At 44.9% G+C, this 25,422-nt stretch overlaps 2 protein-coding genes across 5 annotated transcripts; one reads left to right on the top strand and one right to left on the bottom strand.

Moving 5' to 3' along the window:
- Nucleotides 1-2,907: 2,907 nt before the first annotated feature.
- Nucleotides 2,908-18,876, bottom strand: REXO5 (RNA exonuclease 5). Of its 4 annotated transcripts, none has more exons than XM_061993345.1 (19): nucleotides 18,640-18,876; nucleotides 17,010-17,131; nucleotides 15,559-15,685; nucleotides 14,608-14,692; nucleotides 13,150-13,299; nucleotides 12,931-13,019; nucleotides 12,023-12,138; nucleotides 11,136-11,274; nucleotides 10,489-10,583; nucleotides 9,561-9,663; nucleotides 8,840-8,976; nucleotides 8,413-8,539; nucleotides 7,956-8,066; nucleotides 7,694-7,831; nucleotides 6,693-6,785; nucleotides 5,965-6,184; nucleotides 5,188-5,381; nucleotides 4,503-4,612; nucleotides 2,908-3,124 (listed from the first exon to the last, which is right to left on the bottom strand). In XM_061993345.1, exons 1-19 carry the CDS (start codon nucleotides 18,757-18,759, stop codon nucleotides 3,055-3,057), a joined length of 2,346 nt encoding a protein of 781 aa, XP_061849329.1. In that variant the 5' UTR covers nucleotides 18,760-18,876; the 3' UTR covers nucleotides 2,908-3,054. The 4 variants fall into 4 exon arrangements, with proteins under 4 accessions (XP_061849329.1, XP_061849330.1, XP_061849332.1 ...); XM_061993346.1 differs by lacking the exon at nucleotides 18,640-18,876 and adding an exon at nucleotides 18,328-18,628; XM_061993347.1 differs by having other exon boundaries at nucleotides 2,909-3,124; nucleotides 8,413-8,521.
- A 109-nt stretch (nucleotides 18,877-18,985) lies between these two features.
- ERI2 (ERI1 exoribonuclease family member 2) lies at nucleotides 18,986-25,224 on the top strand. Its single transcript, XM_061993392.1, has 8 exons — nucleotides 18,986-19,074; nucleotides 19,496-19,635; nucleotides 19,859-19,986; nucleotides 20,096-20,249; nucleotides 21,378-21,478; nucleotides 22,555-22,636; nucleotides 23,305-23,393; nucleotides 23,607-25,224. The coding sequence occupies exons 1-8, from the start codon at nucleotides 19,052-19,054 to the stop codon at nucleotides 24,936-24,938; spliced, it is 2,049 nt and encodes a 682-aa protein (XP_061849376.1). The 5' UTR covers nucleotides 18,986-19,051; the 3' UTR covers nucleotides 24,939-25,224.
- The last annotated feature ends 198 nt before the right edge of the window (nucleotides 25,225-25,422 follow it).

The raw sequence follows: 25,422 nt of genomic DNA, 5'->3' as shown, positions 1-25,422 counted from the left end.
CAGGATTAGGTCCTGACCTGATGCTGTTGGGGTTTGTACGGGTTGGTCTTGAGGGCATCAAGCAACTGCAAATCCTTGACAGGCTGTGGGGAGAAGGGTCAACCTAGGAGAGCTGCTTTTGAGGCATTTCCTGGGGTACTTGTTTGTGGATCTTGAGGCCCCAATTTAGCTTTCATGTCACCCTTTATGGAAGGAATGAGTTTTGGTAGTGCTTGCTCCCAGACAAGTAGGTAATCGTAAGGAGCTGATGAGAGCACACACCCCCTTGTGCGGCTCTCATCGAACCGCATGCGGGTCCAGCTCAGTGTGCAGCCTCTCAGTTCCTCAGCAAACCAGCAAAGGTGGACAGGATCAAATGTGCCCTTCTTTGGGTCGGGAGTGGTTTTTGCCTTTTCAGCCTTGCAGTGTGTGATCCCTGGGAAATGCTGAATGTGTTGCTTGTCGTGGAGCAGCCCCGGGCTTCCTCCTTCAGACAGCAGTATCAGAAGTGCTGTGGCAGCGTAATGCCTGAAATTGACTGAAGTAAATTCTGTTTCACATAGGATCTTTATTTAAAGGGATGTGGCCAAATGTGAAGCTATAAGCTAGAGGAAATGTGGGAGAAGCTCAAGATGATGCATCTACTGAGTCCCATGTGGTTTGTAGTTTTACAGTTAACTTATATCAAATTTTGCTCACCATCGTTGTCTGGAACAGAATGGAAACAGCATCTTACAGAACGTGCAATCGAAGGCACAATGCAAATAGGTTGTGATAAGAAGGTTGTCTTTACTTGATAGCAATCCTGAGTGCAATGTTTTTTGTCGTGTCCCTTTTGGAAGAAGAGCATTAAGTACAGTCTGAGGTTTCTCTTATAAGCAAAAGCATTGGTTTGTCCATTACTGACTTGTGGAATTTGTGCCAGATGTATATTAAATATTTTGGTGCTTTTTCTAATCCAAGCTGCCATTCATTTACCTGTGAGGTTATTGTACTTCTGTATATTTAAATGACCAATCCCTTAAAGAAAAACAAAACAAAAAAAAATCCTTTAGTCCCAGTGTATCCTGACTACTGTAGCTTTGTAAATGTTCCAAAGCTTCTGGGTTTCCTGTATTCCAGTAAGGTCTGAGGGGAGGGAGGGGAACAGCTACAGAAATCTAATCCACTGGAAAGGAAACTTGCACGTTGTTCTGTGCATTACTGAACAAATGAGTAACATTTGTGGTGTTTACATAATGACACGTTGGTGTTCACTTTTTTTTTTGTGCTCAAGCTTTGTACAAAATGTCTTATTTAAAGCTGAAGTCCTTTTTACATTTTCAATTAAAAGGGGACAAAATAATTATTTTTTCATGCCTATAAATAGGACTCTTGCTAGTTTTATTTGTCATCTCCAGAGTTTCTCAAGCAGGAAGCCTGGATGCTCACTAAATCCTGCCTAGTCCTTGCAGGGAGGTGACCATGTCATTTTTAAGTGTGTGGAATGAAAACTAGCTGGTTTATTTCTTACTTTGCAGTGCAAGTGTCTACAGCGTGGAGATGCTGGGTGTGAATGGTCTCAACAGGTGCATATTCTTACAGAGGGATGAGTGCTGGGGTCAGTCTGCTGCTCCCCACCCCTTGCACTGAGCTGCCTGAGCCCATGCTGCCCTGGGCTGGGGTTGGCATCAGGGCCTGGCAGTGCTGGGTGAAGGGACTGACTCCCTTTCACATTTTGTAGCAGCACTGGTGTTGCTGCTTATCCCTGTTTGCAGTAGGTACAGCCAAAGGCTGCCAGGCAAACCTGGAGTGGATAAAGTACCTTTAAAAAAAAAAAAGGCAGCATTTTTCTTGCTTAATGATAGAGTCATTTGGGGAGTTTTGGAGGCTTTAAATTTGGGTATGAATGATGCTGATGTGAGCATCTACTGCCACTCACTAGTGCTGCCTCTGGGCTGCTGCTGTCTGGCCCTTCTCTCCCCAAGCTTTATTTTTGCCTGCTCCTCCACACAGCAACTCCCAACTTCTACTCCATAAGCTGCTCTTAGCTCAAGAGCCCAGCACAGTGAACTTGGGGTTGGAGAGTAGAAGGGTGTAAATGTTCTATCAGCTGTACTTTATTAACTTCTGGATTAATAACTATTTCAACTTTACCTCAGCCTGCTCTAATTCATATCAAGAAATCCTTTGTCTTGTGTTCAGACCTCATTACAAACCTTTCCTTTTAATTAGTTTTCCTGAGTGCTGAAAGCTCTCCTGAGCATCCTTGTGCTGGGAAATTCCACGTTAACAGGAGATGGTGGAGCTGCCTTTATTTCAGGTGGCAATGGCTTCAAAGCCCATGTCTCAAGCTGTCAGGTCACAAGTGGCCTCATCTCCCTGAGGGCAGTGCCCAATCTCCCTGTGGCCCTGCCCTTCAGCTCCAGGGCTGCTGGAAGTGACCACGTGTGAATTTCACACAGGCTTATGCTTGCCTTAAAATGGCCCTTGCCCCTCCAGCAGCCACCCTGAAACTGCTCTTTGCTTGTGTGTGAGGGGTGTGTGATGGGGTGGTCAGGGAGGGAGGAGAAAGTGGAGATTGTCCAAGAAGGATGAATCACCAATTCCTTTCCATGGAGTAGGTCCAGTCCTTTCCCGGAAAGGAGGCAGCGCCGCTGCTCCAGGAGTTGGCACAGCACGTTTCCAGCAATCCACACAGTTCCTGGGAATGGCTGTTCACCACAGAGCAGCTGCTGCAGGTCCTCTGGGCTTGGCTGCTGCTGCTTCAGGGCCTGCAAGGCCTCAGTGAAGGCAACCCAGCATTCAGAGAGTTGCATCTCACAGCCCTACCCTCCCCCAGGGCTGCCCCCACCTCTTCCCAAGCACTTGCTTGGCTCAGCCAGTGCCCAGGGAACTGGCCACAGCATGAAGGGTTAATGGAAAGGGGGTTGTGCTTTAAGATTCTTTTTTTTCAAGGGCTTTTATTTTTAGACTTTGTAAAAGATACAGAGTCAAAGCCTATTGTTCTCATGGCAAGAGATCTTTACAAAGACATCAATATTTAACGTAATTAAAAATATCTTAACAAAGGCCTTTGCTTAAAAACTTGGCAGTTTAACAAGCACTCCTCCCTGCATCGTCTTTTATTCCCATCAGACCAAGGCCAGCCTGTGATCCAAGCATGCTGCAACGTAAAGGAGAGGTGTTATTTCTGCTCAGGGTAGCCTTGATGCACAGAAGCTTGCATGTCTGGCAGTGAGAAGCCTGCAAGCCTCAGGGCCAGCAGACTGAAAAGTTCTATGGTTTTTGGCTGTGCTTTTTCCACCCAACAATTACTTGGCATTCTTTTCCCTCAAGAAGACTCCTCAGGACTGCCTGTCCTCTGGGGAACAGTAATCCAGGAACCTCACTTGGCAAAAAAAAACCCTATTCCAAGCCTGCACTGGAGCTTCCTCCCAACCTCCTCAGCAGCCTGAGCTCTCTGGGCTTCTGTGGATGCCAACTCTTGCCTCCAGCTGTGCTGCAGGTGAGATCCTACCTTAGGGCCAGCAGGCACACTCATGCTTGTGTTCAGGGAGGCCAGCTGGAGATGGCCTTTGAAAAGCAGAGTTGGAGCTGGTGAGACCACTCCCTCTGCTCAAAGGAGTCAGTGTGGGCTGTAACCCCACAGCCATCCTCTCCTCAAATCCCCCAGTGGGGCTGACAGGTAGGTAGGCAAAGGAACCAAGTGATACAGTGGGGGTAGAGGAGGCAAATGATTGCTCAACAATGTAAAAGCTGGCTTAGTTACAGCCCAGAAGAAAGCAGCAGGTGATGGAAGGAGCCCATGTGCCACTGAACTGCCCACAGAAGTTCTCCCTTGGCTCAGTCTCCTCCAGCACTGACTTAAGCAGTATTTGATACCAAGCTTGGGCAAGAAACCCTCTACAGATACCTGCAACCAGCACTTCTCTAATAAGGTAGGAATTGCTGGTCTCTCATTTTGTGTGCCATTTTTCTGTGGTGTGGGGGGAAAGCAGCTTCAGGATCTTTACTTCAGATGATAAATTATTTTTTGAAAAATAAGGTTTTTTAGAAAGTTCTTAGAAACTGAACAATCAGAGCAAATCCTGCCCAGAGCAGCCCTTGGCATCCGGCCTCACTGAAATGGTCTGTCACTGGCATTAAACCTAAATATACTTCTTGGCTTGGGATGCATCTCCCTTCTAGGGACACAGTTTGGTGGACAGAGTAATACAGCAGGGTGATTCTCCTTGGGCAGCTCTGCTAAAGCAGGGCCCAGGGCTGGCTGCCCAACAGCTCTGTCTTCCCATCTTCTGCCCCCACAGGAGGGGAACCCTTCTGGCCAAGGGGAACTGAAGAAAGCACAGGGAGATATGACCTTTTTATGAGCATCTGAGCTCAGGTTTGGTTGGCCTAATGTGAGTCAGACTGGTTAAGTACACCAGCTTCTCTAGGCCTTCTCTCAGGCTTTCACTTCCTTGTGCAGGGTTTTCATTTTTCATAGCTTAAGATAAACATATTTAGTTATGTGGTTTTTTACATGCTAGGTGACAAGTTACCTGTTCACTCCAGGAAAGAGAACAACGCACAGGGTGTTATTCTGCAGACTTCTATAAAGCTTTTTGATATGATGATCTAACTTCTTCACCTTTTTCTTTAGATCCTGCTCCTGCATAACAGAATATAAGCATTAAAACCCTCACTCCATCTGTAGATATGCAGCAACCACACTTAAAAGTGCATGTGGTGAGACTGACCCTCAAGCAGTGTCAGGGTGAGGACAGCAATGATAGGGGCTGTGCACAGGCTCAGCAGCAGGGAGAACCACATGCCCTACTAGAATGCCACTGCAGCTTCCTCCAGAAACAATGACAGCTGCAACTTGAGCTGTTCCTTCCTGTATGGCTGCACAAACAGCCACCTCTGCTCCCACCCCCCTTGCTCCGTGTGGACGCTGGTCTCTGCTCTCGAGGGGGAAGCTCCGGTTCCTGTGTAGCACCACTCACTGCCCTGAGCAGCTGTTGTGCTGGTTTTAGGTTATACAGTACCCTGCAAGCATCTCATCAGCTCAAATGGTATTCCCTCTCCACACTGCCTCATGGGAACTGGTCCTTGGCAGCCTCTCTGCTCCAGCACAGGAAGATGCTTCTGTTACATCCAGCTCTGCACCTATGTCTGCTCAGAGTTCCCAGGGCAGTACCTCCTCCCCGACTGCCACGAACATCAGCACAGCCTTAAACTCACAAGGTCAGACAGTTGCTCCATTTGTGCATGTAGGATCGGTGCTCCTTGCTTCTTGCTACTGTGATTCATTTGCCAAATCCATCTCCAGAGGTGACCTGAAGCCAGAGCGTTCCTAGTCCTTAGTTTGCTGCCCTTGGCAGTCCATCCATTTATAACCTCCTGGGCATCCACAGCACTCTGTGATTTCTGGAACTCTGAAACACAAAGCAAAGGGGAATTGTACTTTGGCAGTGATGTTGCTGCCCTGCTCCTTGGTACTTGTAGGGCAGGGCTAAAGGTGTGGAGCAGGACAGTGATGAGAAACTGAAAGCACTGCAGGAAGCAGGTCCACACCTTGCTACAGGTAAACAAGAGACTATACAAATGCTGGTTACCTGCACCAGCACTCACATGGTTGTTCTCCCTCCTCTCTTACTTGACTGTGTGAAGCTGCACAGCAGCCAGCCCTCATAGGACCACAGAATGGGAGGAGTGGGAAGAGACCTCTAGAGATCATCTAGAGATGCAGCACCTCCTGTTGAGGTGCTGGAGCCAATGAACTATCTTGAAACTTTTCTAAGTAAAGATCACATTTTGTGATGCTGTGGCTTTCCTTTGAAATATTTAGTTGTAAGCTGCTCCTCCTACCACTACCTGCTTTCACTGGAGTACTTTAAATACCATCACTTTGAGCACATGTGAGTTTCAGTGGCTCTTGCTGTGTCTGTGCACAGGCCCAAGGGCTGCTGAAGGAGCTTATTTAAAGGAAAGCAGCAGGCTGTATGTGAAACTACTTACTGAGGAAACAGCAGTTCCTGTGCTTTCCACTTTGGAGATCCTTTGGCAGGAAGAGTGTTTCCAGGTCCTTCAACTGGCTGAATTCTTCTTGCAGGTCCATCTCAGTTACTGATGGCTTTAGACCCGCCACATAAATCACACCTTCGTTTTCTACATCCAGTTCCAGCTCCTTGATCAAAGCATCACAGTCCAGCGTGGCTGCGCTGACGGGTCTCTGGACCTGAGGTGGGTTCAGCAGGAACACACACAGCATGTCAGCCCAAGCACTAAAGTGTTCTGAGCTTCTATTTACAATCACTTTTCTCCCATTACAAAAAGCTGACAAGCTATTTTCCCTCCCTTGAAAACAACAGGCCTAATGAAGGCTAACTGAAAAAAACAATGAGAGGTCATGTTTGCAATGCAGAAACACCATAAAATGAAGAAGCCCATGCTTTGTAAACAGCATTTTAGCACCCTCTGACTTGGCTTTGCCTTTCAAAGCTGCAGCTGGAGGTCAGAATGCTTTCTAACCCCCCTCCTTTTGACAGGCAGAAGGGAAAAGAGAAGACTAAAACCATGTCCTTTCTGCCAGTGGCCCTCAATTGTCTGGGGAGAGAGGGCTGGTAGCAGCACACCCAGCCAGCATTTGCCCAGATGCTGCACTGTGATTAGATGTTAAAGGAGACAAATGGGGTGCTGTTCCTGTGCTCAGCTAACTTTGTTTTTTTGCTCTTTCTGGTGGTTACCTTAATGCAGGATCCTGCCACCTCTGCTCCATTTAGGCTTTCCACAGCAAGCTGGGCAGCTTCCAGCACTTCGTATTGGATACAGACATAGGGCTAGAAACAGAATGATGAGATACTTCATGCTTATCAATAAGACACATTATCCCTCCCTTTTTAAAAGTCAGGTGTCAGTAAAGTTGTGTTTTCTTTTAAAAATAGAATATAAAAAAGCTTGGGGGCAATGTATGTAAAACTCCATGTAAAACTTCAATTAGCTTGTCAATTAGTAACAACTGGTTCTTTTGGCCATTACAAGCCTGAGCATATCAGTATTCCTGAGGGACAAGAAGCATCTCAGCTTATCCAGTGCCCAAAGTTCTTGATCTTGAACAGCAGAGTTCATGAATCGTAGAATCACAGAATGGTAGGGTTGGAAGGGACCTTTAGAGATCATCTAGTCCAACCCCCTGCAGAAGCAGGGTCACCTAGATCAGGTCACCTAGGAACATGTCCAGGTGGGTCCTGAAGACCTCCAAGGAAGGAGACTCCACAACCCCTCTGGGCAGCCTGTGCCAGGGCTCCCTCTCACAGTGAAATAGTTTTTTCTTCTGTTTAAGTGGAACTTTTTGTGTTCCAGCTTCATGCTATTACCCCTTGTCCTGTTGCTAGCTACTATAGAAAAAAGGGATGCCCCAATCTCCTGACACCCACCCTTTAGATATTTATAAACGTTAATAAGATCACCCCTCAGTCTCCTCCAGACTACACAGCCCCAGTTCCCACAGCCTTTCCTCATATGAAAGATGTTCCAGTCCCCTGATCATCTTGGTGGAGCTGTTTACTCTTGTCACTGTGTGAAGCAGCTTAGAGATGCCCTGAATTGTTGCAGCTGATGATTAAACCACCAGGAAAACCCCAAAAAGGGAGACTGGTATTTCAGTGGCTCTAATCCCCATCCTTCCCAGAGATTCCTCGGGCCTCCCAAGGCTGGCAACAGCCTTTATGCTTCGCATGCTCCTCACCTGGTGTGTTTCAGTTACCAGTGTAAGAGATTGGATCGGTCCACACCTCCCAAATTCTTTTTTCACGGACTTGAGGCAAAAGGTTTCTTCAAAAGGACCTGCGTAAATTGTCAGCATGTCAGTCAGCTTGCTCCTCACCTGTAGGAACACAGATTAGAGAAGGGACTTCACAGAGCAAAGGAACTAACTATTTGGTGCCTCCAGAGAAATAATGTCTCTTTTCAAGCTCAGCAGTTGAAGACTAATCCAGAAAAAGTTGTACCTTTTCACCAAGGGCAGCAAGAAGGTGAGATGTGATGTACTCGGGCCCCAAACTGAACTGAATGATACTGAATGTGGAGAGTGGAACATCTTTTAAGGCTCTCTGAAGAATCTGGAGGGGAAAGAGTGTCCAAGGCTCAAAGAGGCACAAGACAATTGTACAGCAAAGGATCAGAACTAAAGCCACCGAACTTAATTCTCAACTTTAATTTTCATTATTGCCCAAGGAAGCCCTCAGGCAGAAATTCTTCTTCAGTGAGTCACTGAGAGGATGTAAAGGATCAAAGCTGATTTCTGAAACATTAACATGGACTTAGCCAACCTGGTATTAACACTATGGCTAACAGTACTGTCAGGCAGCTTTTCAAAATAGGAATCATCTCCCCACCCCCAGAACAAGACTAACTTTGAACTGCTTTGATGCTTGCTGAGACCAACCTACTTCCAAGTCCACTCACCTGTTTGTTTGAGGTGCTCAGGTTACTCTGCCACAGGCCAGAAGGGTTCAGTTCCTGTCTGCCCAGAAGGAGGGGTTTTTGGCCAGTCACTTGCAAGCAGTCTAAAAAACTAGCAGAGAGAAGCAAGCTGTGAATCGTGGCACCTACCAATATAGTTAAAAGCTTTCAAGAGGTGCTCTTAAGAGAAAAATGATCCAGTTCATTAAAGAAATGGGAAAGAATATTCTTGTCCTCAACATCAAAAGCAGTCTAGAAAATGCTTTGTGAAGCTGAAGGGGCGACTTCTGAAACTTTTTCAGAGCTGTGCTCTCACATTATCTGTAGCTCTCTGAAGATTCTGATGGCTTCTGAAAAACATACCACACCTCTTCAATTTTACTGAAGATTCAACTGAAGGCAAGACATGCATAGTTGAGAATCTTATTACCATGGTTTGGGTGGACGTGGAGGCTCATTCGGCTGTTTCTGGACCCTACATCCTTGTGGCTGTGACGCAACTTTGTTCCGTGAGACCTCAGCCTGTTTTTCAGTAGTCAGAAGCATCTCTAAGTTTAGTTCTGCCACCTTGGGGAAGGAAGAGTAGTAGTTGGCTTTCATCTCAGCTAATTGTAGCTAACCAAAAAGCATGTGCTTTCTCTATGAGTCATCTAGGCACACTCCACAGCAGTGAAGAAACACAGGCACTAATTTCTTGCCTTGTTATTGCCTGTTGTCATTTCCAAGCATGCAGCACTCACAGCATCAACCAGCAATCATCTCCAAAATAGTTCTCTCAAATCACTATCACAACATACAAGGTCTCTCACTTCTTTCATCTGGAAAAATGACAGTCATTCCTGTAGGCTGGAGGTGTCTCAATCCTTCTTTACCCAACGCCCCTCTTGCAGATCAGCAGCAATCCTGCTTCACTTCAGCGTTTGTGTACTGAAATACTGGCAATGTTCAAGTTATTGATACCTGGATATATGCTGTAAGGATCAAGCTGTCAAAATCAAAGCCTCTACCACAGCTCCATTTTCTCTTTTAAATCAAGAGGATGGGCAGGAATGAGTTTTGGTTGTTTTTCTGTTGGGTTTTTTTCCTTTCAGAAGCACAACAACTTGTACATTCTGAGATTAAGGAGAGAAATCTTAATGAGCTATAGCTACCTTTGCTGGGCCTTGCTCAATAAAGAATTGAGCCAATTCCAATGCAGCTCTAGCATCTTCTGCAGGATCGTGCCCAAGCTTCTGTTCACACTGAATCTCCTTCCTAGAGCATCAAAATGAGGTGTACAGGCAGGTTATCTGTTTTTCCACACTGACCAACATCCTGTCCTTTCTAAACTGGGTCCTTTTCGGGCAAAATAGCTTTTCCCTCTCCAAAAAGGATTTCAGTTCTGTGCAGCAGCATTCTTGTGAAATATTCCCCAAAAGTTACTGCAAGAAATGTTTTTGCAACATTAAGCAGAACACTGTTTACCAGGTTTGACAGAAGCAGCGCTAACACTTTGTACTCTGATGCATGACTATTTGTAATGTTACTCTTTCCTTGCCCAGTGGCCCAACACAATTTGCACACAGCCAGGGAGGCAGCCCCCAGCTCAGTGAAGTTTGGCACTGCAGAGTGTTAATATTCACTATGTGAATGGTGAGGACTTATCATTAAGACCTCTTCTCTGGTGGTAGCCAGTACACTGAGGAATGCAAGTCAGTGTATCACTTTCATACAAGAGTCTTTCTTTCTTGGTAACTGCAGCAGATTTCATTTGTGTGAGCCAGTGCCTTTGTTACCCTATACTTCAGCTCACTGGTACTGCTACAGACTTGCAGAAAAGCGAGTTTTGCCAGGACTCAGATCTGGTTGGGTCACAGTGGCCCTGCCTGCTCGAAGACAAACTAATTTATAATGCTGCCTGAAGTTTCAAGCAAGCAGTAAATTCTTCTTTTACCATGTCTATATGCACAGCCTGCTCCTTTCTTTTGAATTTTAGTGAAGAAAATAATAATGTTGATGCTACTGGTGGAAGAACAAAGGCCTGTGAGCCACCACAACAGCTTCCAGTAGTGCCCACAGCTATACAGTAAAGAATCTTACCCTAAAACAGCTTTGGCTAGAAATTTTAGCTTAAATCTTCGACCTTCATTTCTGGCAAAAAGCAACGAAGTATCAATGACACTGGGGTGGATCATCTGGAAGAGAGAAAACATCCCATGTTAAATTTAAGAGCAGCAGATAATAGAGAACAGGGCAGCGACTCTGTGGCTGTCGGCGCCTCTGCCTTTTCATTTCAGTGGCCACTCTCTCACTGATGCACAGCAGATGGGAATAATGAAGTAAGCCCAGCTCTCCTTTCTAATGCTCTGTTGGGAAGATCTATATTGAGTTAGAAAGATTAATTACGATTCAAGCATTTTAGGCTGCTTAAATTAAATCAAGGAAGGACTTCCATTCTTCCTGCAGCAGAGCTACAGTGGCAACTGGCTGAAGCAGAGGTAAAACTGCTCTTGCAACTGTGTCTACATCTGTACAGACTCCTCCTGCCTTTTGGGTTCTGAACAGCCCCTTGCAAGTGTTACAGATGTAAGGAGAGTCTCTTTGAAATCCTTACAGACATAAGGCTGTTAATAATAAAAAGCAATTACCCCACGTTCACTAATAAGAAGAGGAATTGTTTATAAGAGTTTTCAGGTCTGAAACGAGTACCAGAAGGTTGGGAAAAATACTCTTAAAAGCATACTCACTTCCAAAGCCTGAAGATCAGAGTTTAGAGAATGACCCACCAATACTGCATCATGGGGAAGCAATTTTTTTAATCTGGTTTGGATGTCTGACAGTCTTGTTTTCACTGGAAGCAGCATTTTCTTTGTGATTCCTGAGAACCTTCAAAACAAAAGGTAAAAACAACACATCAGCAGCAGTGCCTACTGAAAAGCATTACTGGGAGTGTGACTAATGGCAGAATGCTGTTCCAATATAAGAGGATACACTGCAGGTATAATAAACTGCTACAAGTGGTAGCATGTTATTTGTTTCACAAGTTTATCTCTTTCAAGTATAACTTCAGTGATGGAGCTGTTTGTTAGCATCAGCTAGCACTGGTAAGGAATCATTGCACGAGTGATGGTGGAAGATGCTTCCAAGTAACCAAAGGGACTGGCACATCACCTCCTGTATAAAGCTGGGAAAAATTTTGGAGAAGACAAGGCCTGAGTTTTGCCTGTATTTGTGTAATCCTAAGCCCAGTCTCAGAACTGTGTGCAAGCTGATCTATTCATTTTTTACAGAAGAGAAAACTTAGCTATGGAGCAGAGATGCACACTGCAATTCTATGCTCTTACCTTCCATCTTATTTTATAACCAGCAGTAAAGTAACTTGTACTATGTATCATTAATCTGTAACAGAACTCTTCCCAGACCAGTGCAGCAGAGCAATGCTTCTGCTCAGTAGCCACATGGACACTACTTAGCAGGGAGTAATTACACTAAGAACCCTATTCTTAACACTGAGTGCAATATATTACCTATCTGTGTAAACTAAAGCCTTCTGAAAGGCCCTGTGCAACAGGCTTCATTTGAAAAGGCTGCAGCTCTTAAAGACAAGGAGGTAAGAAAGTTCTGTGCAAGTCACCTGGTGCGGTAGTTCACCACTGTGCTTTCAGGTTTGACCAGCTCGTTCAGGAGGCATCGGCCCTGTGCATCCACCAAAGACACACGAGTGACTTCGTTCCCTTTTGCAGTCAGGCACTGGCAAGATGAAACAGAGGAAGATGTTCAATCAGTGTCATGCTGCTACTCAAAGAACCTTATCTAACATCTGATCTGGCTGCAGTCAGCATCACTAGTACGGAGCTACTCAACTTAGAGATGTACCACTCCTAGCTAGATGTTTTCCTTGTTAAATGCCCACCACAAGCACAGCAAACAGAGAAAAGCACAACACAAAGAAACCACTATAAAGAAGTGCTCATTTCACAGAGGCAGTCTGTGCTCTGAGCTGCAGAGCTGTCACTGAGAGCATCTTCATCAGAGAAGACATACAATTTAAAACCAAAGCCCAGGTTGTAATGATGGTGGCAAATAGGCATCTCTGCAAGGTCTAAACTGCACTAAGGGAGGAATCTCCACCACAGCACACTGCCAGAACTGTGATGGTTGAAGCTGTGTGACAGGGAAGCATCTTTCCTTTGCCAAACCTTGGGGAGGGCTGGGAGGAGGCATTTCACTGCAGCCTCGAGGGTTATTGCAGCATTGCTGATGGGCCTGGCAGACCCAGCTGCTGTCCTACCAGCCAGCACAGAACTGAGCTCTCCACTGCCCTGCTCAAGAGAATATTTCTGTCTTGTTGCCAGAACCAGTTCTTGAGTCTTTCCCATGGCTGCACCAGCACTGGTACCATCAATGACGTGACTGGCAGCAGACAGTAATGTATCAGAAGTGGTTTAGCAAATACACAGGGTGCTTGGCTCATTTTGGAATAACTGGTAGGAGTTTAGCTGTGTGACTACATTTTGTAAGGTCACATGCATTTATTTTTACCATTTCACAATCCAGACCAAAGAGGGGGCTGCTGTCTGTCCTCTGCTGATCACACTCTGTATGTACATATCCCTTACATCCAGGGGAACCTAGAGTGAAGAGATACCCATGAATAAAGACACAGACCACTCTCTCCTAAGTCTCATCATACATATGACCAAAGATATCCTTAATTGCCAAATTAAAAAACCAAACAACCAAAAGCCCTCAAAAGCTGACCTTTTATAGGGTAGAAATTCTTCTTCTGCTCTTCTAAAGTGAGAGTATAGCTGGTAAGGCCTCGTTTTTTCTCTCCATACTTCTGAATGATGGGATCACACTGCAAGGCTGAGCTGTTAGGAATGCATGAACTGCTAGTGGGAGCCAAACCTGGAACATACAGAAAGCATCTGTCAAGCTCAGCAGCACTCCCTTGCTGCAGTCAGTGTTCTGCATGTATGCACAATGAGATGCTACAGCACTTCAAAGGGAAACACTACCTGGAACAATAAACTGGAGCTATGGATACAAAGACACACACACACTCTCCAGTTTATTCCTTTTATATTTATATCTACCCAGGTTTTCTCTGTCTCCAGTTTATACATCATTCATTGTGTGTATACATACACACAGAATATATATATATTCACAATTATATATACATAGTAATATACATAATATATACAGTGTATATACACTCTCTCTTCATAAAATATACTTGGTATTCAGGGTACTTGAATCTTTTCCCTGTTCAGTTACTGACACTGCTAGCTGAGTCAGAAGCAAGTCACATTACAAGCCTCTGTCTCCCATTCCTTTCAAAAACAGACAGAACAAGCTTGCCTCATAAGCATGACAACACAATCATCTGTTACTTCACTGTAAAAGGAGTTCTCTTTCTTTTTCTGCCTTCTTTGTGAAATCCTTTCCTGTAAGCATTACCAGGAGAAAATGTGCTCTAAGTGTGACTCACAAAGAGGCAAGCACTGAACTGACACCAGAATCCACAGCTGTATAAAGTTCAAATTACCCTGTAGGTGATTCCCTGCAGATTGCACTTAAAAGAAAAATATACCTGACATCTGAGATCTGTGACTGTGCAGTAGGTTTACAGTCAGGATGCTAGAGGACTTTGTCAATACACTGAAAGTAACAGCTGTTCATTCTCCCATTAAGGACTTGGATTCAAGATTCTTTGTTACACTTGTACCCATTTCAGTGAAGTTCGCATTGTGGTCTCTTGCAGGTTTTGTACAAGCCTGTTGGATTACAATCACCTCTACAAAGAGTGTAAAAATAGGAAATCAGTTGTCAACACACCTGTTCTTTACCCTGTTTTTGCTGCTCAGTATAACAAAGACAACTAAGCAGAAATGAGTAACTACTTAGCTCGAGTCTAATTTATATCTATCTTTCATTAGACACATCTTAGAATAAAACAATCACAAAATGAGTAACAGAGAATTTTGGATTAAACATGTTAAAAACTTCATCTCTGCTTTCTGCATTTACTTGTGACAAGGTACTGAACTAGTTTGAGTAAGTAGTCTCATGGTTTTAAGTTACAGTATGCTTTCCTTTGTAAATAAGTTTAGCAGAGCAGCACACTGGGACAGCACAGGATGCAAAGTGATAAATTACTGTTGAGAGTACATCACTGTGGCCGATGAGATGATGCAAAACCAAGCAGGATACCTTGTGCAGTGTTTGGAGCTTTCGGGGTTGCTCCTTCTCCATACAGGCTGGCCAGGAAGTTAGCAGAAGGTGTTAATGTGAATCTCTGAAAAGAGAGATGTGTTAGAGACTTTGAAACAGAAGCAGAAATATCAAGCCAATGAGCTGTTCCTCAACCCCCAAACCAGCCAAATTTAGAGAAGGATTGATAAAGCAGTAGTGGGAATATATTTGGTGTTTTCCCAAAGAAAGAAAAAAAATGCCAATGCAAACCAAACCTGTTTTAATGACAGGTGACATAGGATTCTCTGCATTAAGGAACAGATTTGCCTTGCCTGATACCATCAAAAAGGCAAATCTCAAGGCTTCCTTTGATAGAAAAGAAAGCAAGCTCCAGACTTTCCAGTTAAGTTGTGATTTACATTTGCTGCATTTCATGGAGAATTCTCTAGAAGTCTGAATCAAAGTGCTGCTTTGTTTCTTCTTTCAAAAATGCTTCTAGAAACTCAGGAAAGTCAAGTATTTTAATGATATTTTTGGGAAATAGAAGAAACTTGACATAAAGTGCAACCAGTAAAAGAGAGGTTTTTGAACCAGTGGGAGTAGCATAACTCTACTGAGAGTCTCCTCAAGAGTAAATTCCAAATTAGCCAAGATAGTTTTAAATCTCATTGGCATCCTGAAGATGTGGGAAGTGTGACAGTCAAAGGACGGAAACATCAATTCACATTTCACCTGGTAAGGCTTCAAAGACATTAAGTCTTGAAACCCTGTTTCTAATATCAAAGCCTTGGCCTTTGTTCTGAGCTGACAAAGATTACAAATAGTTCCTCTCATTAGTCTGCTTTGAGAGTCAAAGATGGCCACTTCCTATTGGGAAAGGCAATAATTTCACTGCAGCCATTAAGCCCTGGGACACGGTTTCAGGACTGGAAGAGGTTTAGAAGACAGTGATGTAGTCTGAGGACTTACATGCTGGAACACTTTCCTGAGGTGTTTGAACTGCAAATAGAATTTGTAGAAGTGGAGTTGGCTCATTTCATGTAGAACAATAACCACAACCCCAGCCAGGTGGCTTTGGTGATAAATGTGGCACCAGCTGCAGTTAAAAATAATAAATGAATAAATAAATAAACCTAAATCAAAGCAAAGCAATTATCATGCACACTTAAAAACAAACCTGGAATCAGCCCAGCTTTTAAGTCAGTAAATGGCAAAGTGCCAAAAGACTTCAATTAGAAAAGGCTTTACAGCTTATCTCAAACAGCCACATATTCCTGGAACCAACATAATATGGAAGACAGAGAAAGGATGAGTTATAGCAAAATTCTGCTGCAGTATCATTCCAAGACATTTATACCTCATTTACATGCCCCAGAATGTGGATACATGTGAATAACTCCAGCTGTAGTGATGCAGCCTTGTGATTGACTGCATCAAAAATAGTTTCACAAAGTCCTTTTCTATTCACTACTAAAACTCTGAAGTGGGATCATTTCTGCCTTAAGTTCCATTTCATTTCACTAGGTTTTTGCCATCTGAGGTTGTATACTCTGTACACCCTCCTTGGCCTTTCCCTTCCACTGCTGAGAAGGTGCCCTGAGAAACAGCAAAGTGATTGTTTTTTCCAAAATGCTCCTGAACACTCTGTTTCAGTTACATCTGACATGAAATAGAAACCTTTTTGTTATGTCCATATTTTTAACATGGTGTTTCTTTTCTTGGTGTGTGAATCACAGAACCATAGAATCCTTATAGCTGGGAAAGATCTTTAAGATCATTGAGTCCAACCCCTCACCTCACACTGCCAAGCCCATCACTAAACCATGTTCCTCAGTACTTCATCTATATACCTTTTGAGTATCTGTAGGGATGGTGACTCCACCACCTCCCTGGGCAGCCCACTTCAGTGCTTAGTAACCCTCTCAGTGCAAGAGTTCTTCCTAATGTCCAATCTGAACCTCCCCTGGGGCAAGCTGAACTCATTTCCTCATGTTCTGTCATTCATTACTGGAGAGATCAACCCCCACCTCACTACTATTTCCCTTCAGGCAGCTGTAGAGAGTGATTATGTCTTCTCTCAGCCTCCCCCAGGCTAAACATCTCTAGCTCCTTCAGCTGCTCCTTATAAGACCTGTTCTCTAGATCCTTCACCAGCTTTGCTGCCCGTCTCTGGACACGCTCCAGACGCTTCTTTGGTTCCACAAAGTTGTTTAGTTTTTGATAACTGCATGAAATAAAACTATGAAATGGCAGCATTTTTGTCAGAAAAGGAATTCTGGTCTCTGGCGAAGTCTAATAGCAACTGTATCTACACAAGCGAGCTGTCCTTACAGTAGCTGCACTGCAAGGATTCCATAAGCAGTGTGGCAAGAGGAGAGGACACAAGACGGGGTTGATTCCTAAGTGCAAATGTGTTTTACCTGGGCTGTGCTGCCTTGTGGCATTTTCCCAGAGCTGCATACTTTAACAGCTCATACAGCTGCTCATGGCTGATTTCACAGTCCTCACCAAATAAAGCTGCTGTCAGGCGAGATGGCTTTTCCTGTAAAGAGGGAAACACTGGTAAAGAAGGGTTTATGTGATCACACAGGGTCATGGGAAATGAAGTGAGTTCTACAGGAAAAGGAAACCACTGACTTTCTGGATACAACCAACTACACTTAAAAATCACTCTTCATTACACACATTACAGAAAAAAGGTTCCTTTCAGATGATGCTTTAATTTTAAATTGACTATCAGGGTTTCAGAAGTGTTTTATGTGGCCACTTTGTGTAAGACTTTGCTGAAAGCCGTTTACTTCATTTACACTATATGACCTGGTTTGGCATGTGGGTTTGCTGACCCCTGCAGGGGAAAAGTTTCAGTAACATCCCAGGAAGCTGCAGGAAAAAAAAAAGCATAGAGCAGATGAGATGGAGACTGTACCACACAGTTCCATACAACAGCTCTTTAAGCTTAAATGCACATTCTCCTAAAAGCTAATCAGCAAGTCAATTTGAGAGCTCCACTGACTGTGTGGCCTGCTCCAGTGAGCTTCTTTGATCTGTAAAAATATTAAAAACACTTTTATTTTAATGTGATGAAGAGACACCATGGCATATAGGGGAAAAGGGAAAAAAAGACCACAAAACACCAGACAGTATCAGATCTCACGGGATAAATAACTACCTGAAGTTGTGTTTTCCCCACCACACTAACAAGCCTTGTACTCATTAATTTTGGCAGAGCTTCCCATATGGGATTGAACTGATGCACTTTTAAAGGCATTTGTCATTGGGTAAGAAAGCTAAGCAGAGGTGACAAGCTTAGACGTTCAAGTGGTCAAGAATCATCCAGTAATAACAACACAGAGTGCTGTAATTGCTAGTCCTTCATCTCTCATGCTAAGTTAGACAAATAAGGTGGCTCTGCTCTTGCAGGAGGGTTGGACTAAACGATCTTTTGAGGTCTCTTCCAACTCTTAAGATTCTGTGATTCACATGAGTTCACTTCCATACTTCTTGGAGTGATTAATTTCAGGCAACCCTGTAGTTACACTGCCAGTCAAACATGTTTTTCACAGAATCACAGAATGGTGAAGATGGGAAGGGACCTCTAGAGATTATCCAGTCCAACCCTCTGCTAAGGCAGGTCCACCTCCATCAGGTCACACAGGAACGTGTCCAGGTGGGTTTGGAAAACTCGAGGGAAGGAGACTCCAAACTCGCTCTGGGCAGCCTGTGCCAGGGCTCCCTCACCTGAGCACCAAAGAAGCTTCTCCTGATGTTCCAGCAGAACCTCGTGTGCTCCAGCTTGTGCCCGTTACCCCTTGTCCTGCTTCTGAGTGCTTCAGAAAACACGACTGTTCCCATCCCCTCGACACCTGCCCTTTGGGTATTTATAAGTGCTGATGAGGCCAAATGCAGCTGCCTCTCGTTTTCGCCGAGTTTCCAGCATCCCAACGCGTGATGCAACCGGCCTACCGAGCAGGGAGGGCTGCAAGAGCCAAATCCCGCGGAGCAACCGACCCGCAGCCTTCTCCCCAGCGGGCCCGGGCGCCGCTCGCTCACCTCGGGGCCCCGGCCGCCGCCATCCACCCTCCGCCTCTTCCGAGCCGCCTGCCGTCCCGCCGCGTCCTGCCCGGCTCTGGCGGGCCTCTTGCGCCCGTTCACGCACACAGTCTTTGCCATAGCCTAGACGGAGGCCCCGCGGGGTGAGGGCGCTGCGCCGCGGCCCCTCACAGCCGGGTCGCGGCCCCTTTTCCGCTGCCCACGGCCCCGCGCACAGACCGCGGCCGCGCGGCCCACCTCAGCCACGCCGCGGCACGCGGCTACCCGCGCCTGCCGGCGGCCAAGGCCGGAGCAGTCGATCCGCCGACTGCGCCGATGGGGGCGGCGCCGGCGGGAGGTTCGAAATGGCCGCCGCGGCAGCGAGGCCTCTGCGGGGGGACCGCTGCCCGGCCGCCCGGGGCTGAGCGCGCCTATGGCCACCAAGCGCCTGGCCAGGTACGAGCACTGCGGGAGGAGCGGGAGTCTGCACTCCGGGGCCTCCCAACGGGGTGTCTGGGCGGGCAAGGCCCCAGGGGGAGGGCAGGGGGCATGGTGGGAGGGGACGCGGAGATGAGGGGGCAGTGGGGAGGCGCATGTGGGAGTATGCGGGGGGGAGGCCGCAGGGCCGAGGGAGAATGGCGGTGGGGAGGCCTCACCGTAGGGGTGAAGGGGAATGGCGGTGGGAGGCCGCAGGGGTGAAGGGGAATGGCGGTGGGAGGCCGCAGGGGCGAGGAGGAATGAAGGTGGGAGGCCGTAGGGGTGAAGGGGAATGGCGGTGGGAGGCCGCAGGGCCGAGGGGGAAGGGCGCCGGGGAGGCCGCAGCGTGGGGGTGAGGGGGCAGCGCGGAGCGCTGAGCCGTGCGCGGGCCGGTCCGCAGGCGGCTGGGGCTGGCGCGGAGCAGCGCGCGGGCGCGGAGCGGCGCGGGGCCGGCGGCAGGACAGCGCTTCGCGTACCTGATCGTCGTCGACTTCGAGGCCACGTGCTGGCGGGACGCGGGGCGGCGCGGGCCCGAGATCAGTGAGTGCGGCGGGGCGGGACGGGGGGACGAGGAGACGAGGAGGGGCTGGCCTCGAAGGGAGACAGCTTTGAAGGTTTTTGACCTCATTGCACGACGTTACTTCTCATTCCTGACCCTTCAACCCCAATTTAAAGCAAGAGGAATCGTTTCTGTGAACGGCTTTAACGTTTCCAGCTTTCTGGTTTGTTTTTGTTTGTTTTTCTCGTGCTGTTTTTGTCACAGTTGAGTTTCCAGCAGTCCTGTTAAACACTTCCACGGGGGAGATCGAATCTGAATTCCACACTTATGTCCAGCCCCAGGAGCATCCTATTCTCTCTGAATTTTGTACAGAACTAACTGGCATCACACAGGTAAAGCTGCTATTATTAAAGAGGCCTTTAAAGAGCTAAAAAGAAATAAACCTCAAATGAATTTCATTGCATACTAACAAATACATACCACTTGTTCTGTTTCATAAAGAATCAAGTTGATGAAGGGGTCCCTATAAACATCTGTTTATCACAGTTTTTGAAATGGATTCAAAAGATACAAAGAGAGAAGAAAATTGTATTCAGTACAGATATTCTAAGTCATTCCTCAGAAGCAAAAGCGTGTACCTTTGTTACCTGGACAGGTAAATAACATTTTCTTCTTCTGCAGAGCAATACACACTAAAAACTAACATTTGGTGGTGCTGGTGAGAAGGTGTCCTCACTTCCTGAGAGACAAACCCATTATTGGGTATTAAAGGTGTGCTGTATCAGGATAAGGCTGAAAACAGGAAATCCATTGAATTGTGACGTGTTCACTGCAGCTTTGTCTCCGGGGTCTGACCTTGTTAGTTTTTCTGGTTGACATAATAGTGAATGATGTCACTGTTATTCATGTGTCCAAATGGTTTAATGAAGTCTGAGACCTTTACCCCCTGAAGTCATGCTTCACTAACAGCAGGCACAGCTGGCTGAACATGAGCCAGCAGTGTGCCCGAGTGGCCAAGAAAGTCAATGGCACCTTGGCCTGGATCAGGAACAGTGTCGTAAGCAGAAGGAGGAAAGTGATCATGTCCCTGTACTCGTCTTTGGTGAGGCCTCATCTCCAATACTGTGTCCAGTTTTAGGCCCCTCTCTATAAGGACATTGAGGTTCTGGAGAGGATCCAGAGACTCTTACCAAGCTAGAAAAGGGTTTGGAGCACATCTCATATGAGGAACAGCTGAGGGATCTGGGGCTGTTAAGCCTGGAGAAAAGAAGGCTCAGGGGAGACCTTATCACTCTCTACAGCTACCTGAAAGGAGGTTGTACCAATGTGGGGGTCGATCTGTTCTCCCTAGCAACAAGCAATAGAATAAGAGGAAATGGCCTCAGGCTGCACCAGGAGAGGTTCAGGCTGGACATGAGGAAGAATTTCTCTACTGAAAGGGTTGTCAGGCATTGGAACAGCTGCCCAGTGGTGGAGCCACTGTCCCTGGAGGGGTCTGAGACAGGTGTATGTTGCACTCAGGGAAATGGTCTAGTGGTTGATTGAGCTGGGACAAAGGTTGGACTTGATGATCTTAAAGATCTCTTCGAGCTGAAACAATTCTATGATGTCCCGCTGCAGCCACCCTACAGCTTCCTGAGACTTCCTGAGCCTGTGCTCCCTGTCTGGCAGTACAGAACAGTACTTGTGTGTTGATGTTCTGTCCTTTATACAGATTTTTAAGCTGTGTTTATGTAGATTTTAGTCCAGTTTTTTAGTGATTTGTGGGTTTTTTTCTGTGCAGACTGGGACCTGGGTGTCTGTTTGCAGTATGAGTGTAAAAGGAAGCAGCTGCGAAAACCTGACATTTTCAATTCCTGGATTGATCTCAAAGCAACATACAGGGTGAGAAGACCGATAGACTGTGAAGCACTTATACCTGTTATCATTTCCAAGGCCAACTCCATCTGAGGTTACAAACCAATATTGTATTTTCCAGTGATTAGAATAACCTATTTGTTTCCTCTCCATGTTCTTATCACTCAATGACAAAGTGCATGCCCTAGAACTGTGTGAATTTTAATATAAACTTTAATGCTAAGAAAACAACCTGGTAAGCAATGATAATCCTAGGAGATCTTTTTCCAGCTGCTCTTCCTTCTTTGCCAACATCTTTTGCTCTGCTTTCTTCCTATCTTCCCTCGTTTTGTGTGCTCTTACTGCTGCCTTGTACTGCTATGTAGAAAATAGCCATCATGATCTGTGTAAGGGTACTTAAAGGTCTAACAAGTGAACTGTACTTGGACCAGAAAGTGTATTCTGAAGAGCATGAATATAGCTGAGAACATATTTTATTACATAGTCTACACTGCAACAGAGTTCTGACTTGGGGACTGACAGCACCTTTCCCTGGGTAGTCAAGGAAACTTTCAAAGGGTGATCCAGGAATCTACCTGTCCTGACACTTGGAGCTCAGGCTCTTAACCTTGGTAGAATTAGGTCTCTAAAGATAAACAGTGTATTAACCCTTGTGATTAAACAAGATACTAGGAGTGAGTAGCAATACTCACTTTTTCTCATTTAAAAGAATTTATACCTATGCCAAATATATTACTGACCATGGCTTTACAATATGCAACAGTTTAAACATCTGAAGCCATTATTTATAGTTGTACTCCTCAATGCTGCTCTCATAAGGCCTTCATAAGCCATCAAGTGCAAATGAAGGGCTCCAGAGTAAGACAGAAAGGATTAGTTCAAGACTGAGAGAAAGGATTCATGGTTCTTTCCATTCTAATTTCTACAGGGTAAGTCACTTACAGTCTTATGCTTGTTTACCCAGACTGTAAAATGACCTGACTTGCACGATTGTCCTCTCATCTTTATTATTCATAAGATGATACTTTTGAAATGGTTTTTCATTTCACTAGGAAGAGGTTTTGAAATAGTTTATGGTAAGCACATGCATGTTTTTTCCTTAGGCCTTCTACAATAGGAAGCCTAAAGGGCTAAATGGTGCGTTGCAGGACCTGGGCATAGCTTTTGTAGGACGGGAACATTCTGGTAAGTAAGATACAATGATCCTCATTTTAATATGTATTTTGTTTATAAAGCTAAATGGCTACTATTTAGCTTTAGCCAGATAAAATAAAGCAGCTAGTAACAGCTAGACCTTGCACTCTAAATAGTAACTATTGTTTCCAGGTTATGCAGTGTTCTGTCCAACAAAAACAACAAAACAAGAAAGGCTGGATGTCTCAAAGACCAGAGTTTGCTATTTCTAACCTCATGCTCTATTTCTGAAATCTCTCCTAGTGCTATTGAACTCATGTTCAACAAGATCAAGTTCTGAATCGATAGGGTGCAAAAGAAAAGAGGCAGAGGAAGGATAAGGAAACTTGATTTTTACCTGATAGCTCTGGACAGCATATTAGTGTAAGAGAATATCAGCATAATATGATTTTTTTTAACATGATTAATCAAACAGAGCAAGGATTTAAAAACTTCTGGCCATCCATCCATTCAGCTCTATGGATGGGTTCTTCAGGCCACATTTCAGCACAGGGAATTGGACGGTTTACTTCTGCTTCCCTTTTTTAAACTAGAGAAGTATGTGTCAGAGTTCTGTGAATCCCTGTCATTTATGTAAGGCTTACTGGGATTACCTTTTTCCTCTAAGAAGAGCTCTCCCCAGCAGTGGAGCAGACACTAACATAACCATACTTTTGAAGGCTTGGATGATTCTCTGAACACTGCCCGTCTCGCTTGGAGGCTGATTTGTGATGGGTGTGTGCTGAAGGTTACTAAATCTTTGGATAAGGTTAGTAACTACTTCATATCTTCCCTTCTATTTTTTCTGTAGCCTGGAATAGAGATGAAAGGTGAGCTATTCAAATAATAAACCCAGCATCCTATCCTGGCTGTGAATCGAACAGAACATCCCTAAGCTGATACGCTTATTAATTTTGTGCATTGATTCCTAAAACTTCTGGGTATTCACTTTCCAAAGTCTTTTGTTTATGGACTCCCTTAGGCACATCCAAAGAATAATTTAATTTCCAGAAGACTGACTATAAACTTCACTGATGAGACTCCACTGGGAAGTAACAGCAGACCTGAAACATCTAGAGATGGCGCTTGCGAAACAAACTCTCTGGCTGAGAAACACCAGAAGGGTATTGCTGGAATTAAAACAAATTCTAACATACAAACTGAAGAACAAATCCCTTGCATCAGTTCCTCTGCAGATGTCCACAATGTACCTAGCAACAGCTTAAGGAATGGGTTACTTGCTCAAGCCCAAAGCTCTTCAACAGCATCTACTGACAGATTTCGTGTTCCTCTTGAGCAGGCATCTCACAGTGCTGTATCCACAGGCATACAGCAGGGACTGGGCAATGGGCAAGCTGGGAGCACAGGCACCTGTGGTCCTCCAGGACCATCAGGACTAGTGCTTGTCTCCACCACCATCTCCTCTGTGAACATCTCTGACGAGGACATCAGTACCAGTTCTGATTGCTTAGCTCTGCTGGCTGACTGGGAAGATGTGGCTTTAATTCCAGAATCTCAACATGAACACCGTTCAGCATGTGTTCAATTCAAAGGTGACTCAGGTACAGATATTTTAACAGAGCTTGAAGAAGGAATGATTTCAAATCAATTAGCTGTGACGAGTTCAGATAATCAGAGTTTGGAGAAAACTGTTGTACCTGTGGAACCTCTGAAACCTGTTGTTTATAAAAGTCCTGATACTACTATCTATAATGTAGGAACAGTTCAAAGGCAGACTTCAAATCTTTCCGCTTTTAAGTTACCATCTGTAAAGGTAAATGCTATTTCAGCACAATCAGCATTAACTGGAAACTTTTCTGCACCTTTGGAGGTTCCTAAAAGAAAGCCAACCAGTCCAAAAACGTTCCCTCCGGCAAAAAAACACTCTTTTGCTATATATCAAGACAAAACTTCATCTTTTGATCATTCCTTACCTTTAAGAACTTCAAATCTGCCCAAAGTGTCTCCTACCATTCTGAACTCCACAGTCAATTCATATCAGTCTGTAAGAGCCATGAAAAACGGGAAACCAACTCCCCCTCTGTGTAACTGCGGCCGAAGAGCTAAAAAGCTGTACGTGGCAAACGGTGGCCCAAATCATGGCAGAGCCTTTCTCTGTTGTCCTGTTGGCAAGCACCAGGGCAGTAAGAAAGGCTGTGGATACTTCAAGTGGGAATATGTGCTTCTGAAAGAGAAATCTAACGGTTCGACTCTGAATGCAGATGCTTTGAGCTCTCTTGAAACTTCCACTAGTAGTTTTGGAAGTTCTTGCAACAAAAAGTATTTGTGTCTTAGGCCCTCTATGAGAACTTAAAAATGTCTAATGTTTTTGGTACAAAAAGTCAGCAAGTTGATCATGATTAATATAATCACAGTGGCCAAATGATGTCTGATATATATTCTGAACCACTGCTTGGTTAACATAAATAGAAATGGAAATTGCTGAAGCATACAAAAACATTAAGATATCATAAAGCACCTCACTAATGATGTGAGAGAGAACAGATAAAACTATTAAATGCTAAAATTCAAGTATGAGCAACTCTTGCTACAAATATTACTTCTCTGTTTTATCATGTATTTTAAATGCTTTACTAGTCCAGTCCTTAAAGAACATTTTAGTGATACAGATTTTATTTACACTTTTTCCCCTCAGTGTACTTGTAATGTTTATAACTAACTTAAAAAAATCCATTTCCAAGTTGTGCTTTTCAAAGGTGAGTATTGAACCAACGGTGTTCTCTTAAACTCTTACTGTTTTTTTAATCCTTTAAATGAAATAATAAAGATAAAATGCA

Source organism: Colius striatus, chromosome 3 (assembly GCF_028858725.1).
Source record: "Colius striatus isolate bColStr4 chromosome 3, bColStr4.1.hap1, whole genome shotgun sequence".
Taxonomy (NCBI): domain Eukaryota; kingdom Metazoa; phylum Chordata; class Aves; order Coliiformes; family Coliidae; genus Colius; species Colius striatus.
The sequence above is the reverse complement of the archived record's forward strand: the minus strand, read 5'-3'. Positions and strand labels throughout refer to the sequence as shown.

What these genes read in the sequence shown, in the direction of transcription:
- REXO5 (XM_061993345.1), bottom strand. Translation starts at nt 18,759, where the DNA reads ATGGCAAAGACTGTGTGCGTGAACGGGCGCAAGAGGCCCGCCAGAGCC. An exon ending in CTGATCTTCAGGCTTTGGAA is followed by an intron (nt 10,584 to 11,135) that starts GTGAGTATGCTT and finishes TCTCTCTTCCAG; the next exon opens with ATGATCCACCCCAGTGTCAT. An exon ending in TTGCTGCCCTTGGTGAAAAG is followed by an intron (nt 7,832 to 7,955) that starts GTACAACTTTTT and finishes GTGTTCCTACAG; the next exon opens with GTGAGGAGCAAGCTGACTGA.
- ERI2 (XM_061993392.1), top strand. Translation starts at nt 19,052, where the DNA reads ATGGCCACCAAGCGCCTGGCCAG. An exon ending in AACTAACTGGCATCACACAG is followed by an intron (nt 19,987 to 20,095) that starts GTAAAGCTGCTA and finishes TGTTTCATAAAG; the next exon opens with AATCAAGTTGATGAAGGGGT. An exon ending in ATCTCAAAGCAACATACAGG is followed by an intron (nt 21,479 to 22,554) that starts GTGAGAAGACCG and finishes TTTTTTCCTTAG; the next exon opens with GCCTTCTACAATAGGAAGCC.